At 40.4% G+C, this 10000-nt stretch overlaps 1 protein-coding gene across 1 annotated transcript in view; it reads right to left on the bottom strand.

Moving 5' to 3' along the window:
* Window positions 1-10000, bottom strand: part of LOC106871629 (fibroblast growth factor receptor 1) — a 410995-nt gene that overhangs the window by 14883 nt on the left and 386112 nt on the right. Inside the window, exon 7 of the mRNA XM_089358087.1 lies at window positions 7809-7932. Within this exon, the coding sequence (XP_089214213.1) occupies window positions 7809-7932 (124 nt within the window). The remainder of the gene's footprint in view (window positions 1-7808; window positions 7933-10000) is intronic.

Here is a 10000-nt window from a genome sequence, read left to right as displayed (position 1 = left end):
CACCGATACGTATATTTACATAAAAACATATTCACATACATATATACATACTTGCATACGCACACATATACACACATACCTGCATCTGTTGAATACTTTTGCCTTGATCGTTTTCTGTTCCTTACCGTCTGCTAATCTGGATTCGCATGAATATTGAGTGAGGTAATCGCCCGACGCTTACTCAGCCCCTTTCACATAATACACACCTACGTACGTACAAAACACACACACACACACACACACACACACACACACACACACACACACACACACACATCTGAGTGTATGTATCATGGTTCGGCCCAAACACCATATTCATTTAGATGAAGAAATACATGCAATGTGTCAACGTTTGCAGAATATATTGTGAAAAACAGCGAAAAGAACCAACGATCAAAGAGGACGCTATTGAAAGGCAAAAGCATGGAAATGTCGGAGCAGTTATCATCTTTGTAGGATTGAATTCAAGATTTTGTCTCTACATAGTGTTATGTTGACCATAGCGAATGAAAGCTTTTCCTTTCAGTTCAACAATCTATAACCATAAAAACAACTGCTTGACAGATACCATTCTACATAAGCACTTACGAACTCCATGTTTTTAACGGACGCTTAATTACGTATCAAATTTTCTCTCACGATACCGTTTCCCAGCGAGCCATTATCTATAGAAAACTCCTATAAACTGCTGCTCATTAACTTAATTTCAAATTTCTCCCAAACTTGAATATTGCGCATCATTCTATAGAGGCTATCTCTTCGACACAACAATGGGTTAATACCCTATTTTGGACTTTTCCTTCTATATCACCATCATCATCATCATCATCATCTAAAGTCCGTTTTCCATGCTGCTATGAGTTGGACCGTTTGACAGGAGCTGGCGAACCGGAAGCCTAGCTCCAGTCGTTTGTTTTAGCGTGGTTTCTACGGCTGGATGCCCTTTGTAACGCCAAACACTTTATGGAGTATACCGGGCGCTTTTTGGGTGGCGCCAGCAAGGGAACTTTTTACCTTCGTAAGAATCCATTTGTATTTATAAACAATCTTTAGATTGCTTTATTTTCAACGAACGCTTTATTATGCGTAAGATATTTTTTAACATCGTGTGTACGCGCTTGTTCGTGCTTGTGTGTGTGTGTGTGTGCGTGCGCGCGCACACGCAGAGGTACAAGCACAAAAGATTATGGAAGGAAACTAGTTGAAAAGATAGATTCATAGATAATGTCCCTTTTTTTTATCATTTAAGGAGGAAGAGAATCTTGAGTGGGTTTAGGGGCGACGGTCCCTCACTGCAGCAAGGATAAGATTAAAAGGAAATCACGTATGGAAATAGTTCAAGGTTGTTCCTGTCTACAAAACACGCACGCACGCACGCACACGCACACACACACACACACACACACACACACACACACAAAGAGAGGCGCACACCCACACAGTTACAGAGAGAGATTTTGAGAAACGAAACACGTTGTTGTTCTACATTTGGTCTTGAAAAGTTGGTAAAACGTAATCATCGTTTGTGTCCATCGCGTTTATGTGACACACGCATACAGACATACACACACACCGACACACACACACAGACACACACATACACATTTTCCTTAAGCTTATCACCACTAGGCGTAATAAGAGATTAAATAAAAGACAAAGGAAGAGAAATTATGGGCTTTATTACTTGGACTCCATCAGCCAACTTTTCATTGATTTATATGATGACGATGGGGTATGATTTGAGGAAGATTCGGTTGTTACTTATAACAAGTCGAGTCACCACGTACCGGTCCCATCTTTGTCATGTGACAGTTTTGTTGTTGATCTTGTTTCTCTGTAACTCGAAAGCTCTACGATTTAATGTTTCCAGGCATGGCTACCCCGTCCGTTTCTTACGCATTATGTATCCAGGATTACATAATCTCATGTGACCTTGATATTTTAAGATGGTAAACTGTAATTTCAGTGATGTTGGCTGTTATTTCTAGCAGATCGTCCAACATCGCATTGCCGTTGATAATGGTGGCGAAGGAGGCGGTGATGATAATAACGCTATTATCCATTTTTAAACCTAGATCAACCCTTAACAAACAAACCTATGATCGAAAACAATTCCAGCCGTGACTATCACGTCAGTTCTTTTTGAGGCATAATGCTTCTGAGAGTACATTACTCAACGCATCATACCTTATTTTTTTCGCAGAGCGGAGTATGATATCAGAGATATTTGGCTGCCATTTCTAACAAATCCAGCAGCTTCTTAGGGGCTCTCACATCGGAACACGCCGTGCACATTCCGTAGATTGAGCCAAAGAAACGAGTAATAAGAATAAAGATAACACAATCTTCAAGCATTTCTAAACCTATCCCAATCTGGATAGCGATATGAAATCCTATACAAACGTCACCTGAGTCACAATGGAATGCTATCCTGCTACTAAAGGTGGGCGGGAAGGTTTATCTATCATCTGCTTAAGGCTTATGAAAATAAAGGTGAGCACTGGGCCTTAGAAAGCTTAAATAGGGCGGGACGTTTGCGGGAGGCTTTTCAAACATTATTGACACAGTATTATAGAGATAAACTTAACGCGTGCGCACCTAGCTAATGACATAGATACAGTTTATATGCATAGGTATATGCATACACACGCACACGCCTCTGCATACGCACATACGAGGACACACACCACATTCATCTGCATCTCTGTATGTATACGTGTATATATATATATATATATATATATATATATATATATATATATATATATATATATATATATATATATATATATATATGATTGAGGGGATGGGTAAAATCTGGGCGATCCCCTCAGCAGCACTTCCATTAAGGAACCTGGATCGCATACTTACATACACAGATACACACACACACACACACACACTATATATATATATATATATATATATATATATATATATATATACACACACACACACACATATATGTAAGTTACAGATACATGCACACACATACACACACACATGTATACACATACACACATATATACGCTCTGACCCCTATGCAAATATATGACATTTATCATGCTTACTAAGGTGTGCTAACGTGATTACTCGACCTGCTAGAAATAACAACAAAATACACCTCAAATAGCACCCTGCTAAGGAAAGAAAATAAACGATTCATTGGCCAATAGAGTATAAAGATAAGATAAGCTGAAAACAAGACAGGTTGGTCAAGGCTGGAAAGCCTTTGATCATAGCTGTATTACGCGTTCGGAATTGGCCTACTTGGAGTTGGTAAACAACTATAACAGCTTGACATTTGAAATATTTACACAAACCAAACTAGAGAAGATAAGTTATGGATTATCGGGTTTGTATGTACTTGTGTTAAGTGTAGTACTGTCTATGCTATATATAGTTCAAATTTATAGAAAAACAAAGTCGAAGGCAGGTGTAAGAGTAACAAGCAAGGGTATTCGTTTGACGCTCGGGAAAGATTGGAAAAAGTCTGACGTTTCGAGCCTACGCTCTTCGACAGAGAGGAATAAAAGGAAATAAATAGAGAGAGAATGGGGAAAAAGTGTGTATAAATATTCAACACACCAGAGACGTAGGTAGGTACCACACGCACTTAACATACTCACAAACACGCATGCACACACACACATACACACACACAATATCGGCGCAAGCGTGGCTGTATAGCTAGAAGCTTTCTTCTCAACTACGTGGTTCCGGGTTCAGTTCTACAGCGTGGCACATTGAGAAAGTGTCATCTACTATAGCCTCGGACAAATGGCCAAAGCCTTGCAAGTGGGTTTGGTAGACAGAAACTGAAAGAAGCTCGAGATATGTGAGGATGTGTGTGTGTATGGATCAAAACAGTTTGATTCAAATTTGTTGCTACTCCGAGTTTCAAGCGTGATGCTAGTCTGCAGCCATTTTGAATTTGAATGAAAGAAGCTGATTGTTATTATTGTAAGGTGAGCTGCGATTGGTCGAGGAAGGTCACATGGTGTTGTGGTTTGATGTTGGTATATCGGTATACCAGCGACAACAGTTAGTTTGCAAAATACCGCTGGTGAAGAGAAAATCGGTCGGGTTGCTGGAATAGGAAGGAACGGTGCGTGCAAGTATATAGCTGTATATGTGGATGTGTGGACGCGCTCATGTGGTTTTGCGTGCATGTCTGTATTGAAGCGAGCATGCGCATCAGTACATTGGCGCGCACGCCCACACATGCGCACACACATATAAACGAACATGCGCGTGTGCGTACACAAACATACATGCGCATACACACATATGCATACACATGTACGCACACACAAAGACACACTCGCACATGCGTATTCATTTATATGTACATATGTATATACGCAGGCATATTAGCGTGTACACACGCGAGCATGCGCGTTCACATGCGTACTCTTTCTCGAGCGCGTGCATGAGTATACATACACATAACAAGCATTCTGAATTGATAACTGGTGGTGCTGCTCATGGGTTCGGTTGACCTTGGTGCAGGAGGCGCAAAGTACCAGCTGGTATTAAGATGGTATATCTGAGTTGTCGGCGGACAGGGGCTTGAGATTTGCCAGAAGAGCATACCTCTGGTAACAGCACTAAGATAAATCGTATTTCTTGTTGATGGATACTGCACGTTGTTGGAGGATATGTAGTTTTTTTTTTTTTGTGGAGGCAGAGCTAGCGTTTGGGGGCGCCGGGTGAATACGATGGCGCTCTGTCGACGATAGTCCACTTGATGCTGGGTGTTTCGTCTCGGAGTTCACGGAGTCTCCAGAACGAGACTGGGAAGCAGATTTTCCTCTGTCCCTTGATCTGAATAGGTGCAGATGCTGGTATGCTGGGATTATCTTCCCTTGAAATCATTAGCTGTCATACCCGTATACTGCCTAGCAATGCCACCGGATGGTGTAAGGGTGGATCTATATACTACGGCCCTTGAGACAGAAGATCCTTCTAGAGGGCACATGGTAGGGTTTCGGAAGTTGCAGGTTGAAGTTGGGGGTGGCTGTGTAGTAAGAAACTTGCTTTCCAACCACATGGTTCCTAGTTCAGTCCCATCGCGTGGCACCTTGGGCTTGCGTCTTCTACTATAATCTCCGGGCGATCAAAGCCTAGTGAGCTGAGTGGATTTGGTAGATGGAAACTGAAAGAAGCCCGTCGTATATAATATGTGTGTGTGTGTGTGTGTGTCTTTGTGTCAGTGTTTGTCTCCCCGTCACTACTTAGCAATAAGTGTTGGTGTGTTTCCGTTCATGTAACTTAGCGGTTCGGCAAAAGGGACACATAGAATAAGTACTAGGCTTTAAAAAGGCATAAGTCCAGAGGTCGATTTGTTCCATTAAAAAAAAACAAATTCGAGGCTATGCTCCAGCATGGCCGCAGTCAAATGATTAAAAAAAGTAAAAAAAGTGGTCACGCATACCAGCCTCCCCTCTCTACGCCATCGATGTTATCCAAGGGAAAGGCAAAGCGCGGTAGAGCAACCAGTGACGTTGCAACTCATTTCTGCAGCTGAGTGGTTTGGAGCAACATGAAATAGAGTGTCTTGCTCAAGAACACAACACACAGCCCAGTCCAAGAACCAAACTCACAACCTCCCGATTTTACGCCCAAAGCTCTAACCACTGAGCCATGCGCCTTCACAAATGCCTGTGCGTGTGTGTGTGTGTGTTTATCCCACACACAACCACTTGACAATTGCATGGTCGCAGTCTCATGACTGAAACAAGTAAAAGATGAAACATCAAAAATAAAAAAAAGAAGAGACAAACAGCGCTGCCATTCCTTAATTTCTCAAGGCTTATCGTTCTTGTGAAGTGGACAAGCAACCTCCGCCCACAGTTTTTCCTCGCTCAGACCCCCACTCCAAAGTCCTCCTCTACGTTCGTGCGCACGTGCACATGTATACATCCACAAATAGATGTTTGTATATAACATATGTATTATATATATATATATATATGTGTGTGTGTGTGTGTGTGTGTGTGTGTGTGTGTGTGTGTGTGTGTGTGTGTGTAAATATATATGCCTCTGGCTCTCCGTCGGTTACTGCGATGAGTGTTCCAGTTAATCCAATCAACGAAACAGCCTGCTTTTAAAATTAGCGTGCGTGTGGCTGAGTACACCACAGACGTTTCTACACATTAATGTAGTTTTCAGGAAGATTCAGCGAGACACAGAATGTGACAAGACTGTCCCTTTTCAGTCACAGGTGAACTCATTTTGGCCAGCTGAGTGGACTGGAGTAACGTGAAATTAAGTGTCTTGCTCAAGGACACAACACGCCGTCGAGAATCGAACTCACAACCACACGATTGTGAGCCAAGTACCCGTCAATGTGTGTGTATATATATATATATATATATATCTGTATATGTGCGTGTGTGTACGCGCGCGAGTGTATGTGTGTCGGTATGCACACACACAACACATATATGGGCGATCTTTCGAACTTTGTACATAAAAGATGGCGAACAAGATGAAGCTAAAACTACAAAATCAGAACGAAAGAGGTGAAAAACACAATCGATATTAATTGGCAATCATCGTCAATTATTATAAAACCCGATTTTGTATAAAATGCGTTCGATTTATTGATTTGTTTATTTAGTTTTCTAAATTGGTAAACTGAAATATAATAATTATACAGGATAGTAACGTCTAATGCATTTGATAAATGCTATTAAAACGTTCAGCTTGTGTGATTGACACCAAGTAATTTTCTTTTGATTTTTATTGTCGATTAATGCCGATTATTGCCGATTATTGCCGATTATTAACGATTATTTCTTTATCTTTCATTCTGATTCAATACAGTTTGTTTCCCTTTGTCTGCCATCTTAAACGTACTAAGTTCGAAACATCGCCAAATACAAGCACACATACAAAAACAATGACGCAAGCATAGCAGTGGGATAAAACAACGGGACTGATGAATGCAGTCTGCGACCTTGTGGTTTCGGGTTCAGTTCCACTGAGCGGAACCTTGTGCGTCTTTCTGTTATACTCTCGAACCAAGTAATGTCTTACGTGGTCTCATCAATAAGTATCGAGATTGTTACCATAGTAACGGAGCTAAAGCACGCAGAGTGAAGCCACTTGGTACATATTGACCATGAACACTGCTGTGCATGCGTACTAAGTATTAACGTTCTGTCTCACTTCCTCTGTTTACAGCAGTGCTTGGAAGGAAGGTGTGTAGGGGACACCTGCACAACTTCGATCGACTGTGTATCTTCGGCTTAAGTCAGTGAATTAAGAAGGATCTCTTGATGTGGAGGCTTTCAATATTTCTGTCAGTGACACAACACTATCATCACCACTACGATGATGATTAGTGCTGCTGTAAATTCTGTTGCCTGTAAGCTTTATGTTCGTTGCAGCCGCAACCAATACCATCCGGTTGGCCTTCTACCGCTACTACTATGGTCTCTGTCGCTCAGATCTGGTTGATATTGTCCCACTTGCACAGATATTCTGAAGTCACTTGTCTTATTTTTGCTGGCAATATTCAGTCCACTGCCCAACAAACACCGCAATAATAACAACCATGTCCAGTTCTTTTTTTCCCCAGAGTAAATTGATCCATCTGTGGTCATCTTAGTTTTCTTCCAGACGTTAACAAAACTGCTCAAAAGAAGCGTTAATCGCACCTATTTCATAGGTAGCGGGGTGGGGCGGCAGGGTTTTGTTTACAGCCTCTTTTAACAAATAAAAACAATAGAAAAACAATAACAGCAACAAAAATGATACAAACATTAACGATAAACAGCCAAAGAAATCGCTGTACTTGCCTACAACAACGACATCGAATGTGAACGATAAAGTGCCGAGGTTATTGAACACACGGCACGTGTAGTTGCCCGAGTCTTTCATTCTTACGTTTTGCACTGCTAACGTGTATTTCTGAAACTTCACCTGCAATAATAAAAGAAAAAATATAAAATGTGTGATAAGATTTGCACAAACAACGTAAAACAGCAAAAGAAACAGCGCAACGCATTTCCTCCGACTCCCGAAAGATTCTACCAACCCAATGCCCTATTACAACAATAATAATGGTGTCAAATTTCGGCACAAAGCCGGCAGTTTTCAAGAAAGGTTAAGTCAATATCATCGATCCCAGTGCTCGACTATCACTGATTTTATTGACCCCGAAAGGATAAAAGCAAAGTCGATCTTGGCGGAATTTGAACTCAGAACGAAAAACCACGTGTCAGGTATCGAGGTGATCGTAGGGCAACGCACCATCCGCTCTAGGAATTGAAATCACAATGTACCGACCGTGAGTGCAAAACCCTAACCATTAGGTCGTGCACCCTCAATAATAATAATAATGGTGATGATGATGATGATGATGATGATGATGATGATGATGATAATGATAATAATAATAACAGCAACAACAATGAAATAGAGGTGTAGGAAAGACTTCCCAGATCTTAAATGAGAATTGCAGGAGAGACTTATCAAGTTTTAAAAACAAATATACAAATAAAATGGGATGAAATTAAGGGATATTATATAAAAAAAACAAACAACAATAATGATATTAATATTCATCCATAAATGATAATCTATGATGTTTAATTATGAAGATTATAATTGATTTAAGGGATAAATTGTGATAGAGATAACATGTAGAGACAAGTTAGGACAATGTGGGATGTGTGGTGGGGGAGAGAGTGTGGAGATTGAAAAGGAAGCAGTTAGAGATTTGTAAAGGAGTAAAAGAGAATGGTTTCAAAATAAGTATAAAGATGGACTTAGCAAGTTGGATTAGGATTAAAGCAATGATAGAAATAGAGAAGGAATGGCGGGTGGAGAAAGAGAAGAGATAATCATTAACATAATAGTGATAAAATTGGAAATCTCAATGATAATCGAACCAAAGAATAACAAAAAAAAAAAAAACTAATAAAAATTTGAGAAAAACTATATTCAAAAATTAAAAAAATTCTTCGGTAATGGAATTATGAAAATGAGAGAAAAAGAAAACTTTTAATAAAAGTGGGTGTGGGTATTGCCTGTTGAAGGATAAAAATTAGGAAATATGAAGGTTCAGTTTCAAGTTGAGTTTGGCATAAATATGGACCAATAAGGAATCTATAGTTCTCTCAGTTATCTATTCGTGGGCTTTGCTGTTGTAGACAGCAGATGAAAGTTCAGTGATTTCTTTTTGAGTGAGTGCAATATGCTAGCATAAAAAGAGTATAAACGCAAATATAACTTGACTGTGTAGACAAAAGAGTGCGTTGCTGAACAACCTGAAAAGATGATTTATTTATATTGACCAAAAGTTTGTGCTCTATATTGGTACTCCCAATTCTATAATGCCTCATGTCTCCCCTTCGTTTTCATATGTAACAATCCGTTTCACTTTCAAACTTTGTAAGAACCCTGATAAATGCTTCCTCTTGTTTTTGACGGCCCCTAAAGGCGGCGACCCGGTAGAATGGTTAACACGCCGGGCCAAATGCTTGGTACTTATTTCGTCTGTCGATACGTTCTAAATTCAAATTCCGCCGAGGTCGACTTTGCCTTTCGTCCTTTCGAAGTCGACAAATTAAGTACCAGTGAAACACTGGGGTTTATGTAATCGCCTAGTCCCGTTTCCCCAAATTTCAGGCCTTGTGCCTTTAGTAGAAATAATTTTTGAAGGCCTTAGTAGTTAGGGATTCGGCTTACGACTGTAAGTTCGATTCCCGGCGTCGCATTGTGTTTTTGAGCAAGACACTTGATTTCACATTGCACTTATTTTGACAACACTCACCAGGCAAAAAAATGAGTAATACCAGTAATTCAAAGGACCGGCCTTGTCACATTTCGTGTCACAATGGATCTTCTTGACAACTATATTGAGAGTACGCGTCTCTGTGGAGTGCTCAGCCACTTGCACGTTAATTTCACAATCAGGCTGTTCTGTTTGTTGATCGGATCGTCTGAGACACTCGTCGTCGTAACCGACGGAGTGCCAGTACATAGT

This window comes from Octopus bimaculoides, chromosome 9, assembly GCF_046866305.1.
Source record: "Octopus bimaculoides isolate indiv1 chromosome 9, ASM4686630v1, whole genome shotgun sequence".
In the NCBI taxonomy this organism is placed as follows: Eukaryota; Metazoa; Mollusca; class Cephalopoda; order Octopoda; family Octopodidae; genus Octopus; species Octopus bimaculoides.
The sequence above is the reverse complement of the archived record's forward strand: the minus strand, read 5'-3'. Positions and strand labels throughout refer to the sequence as shown.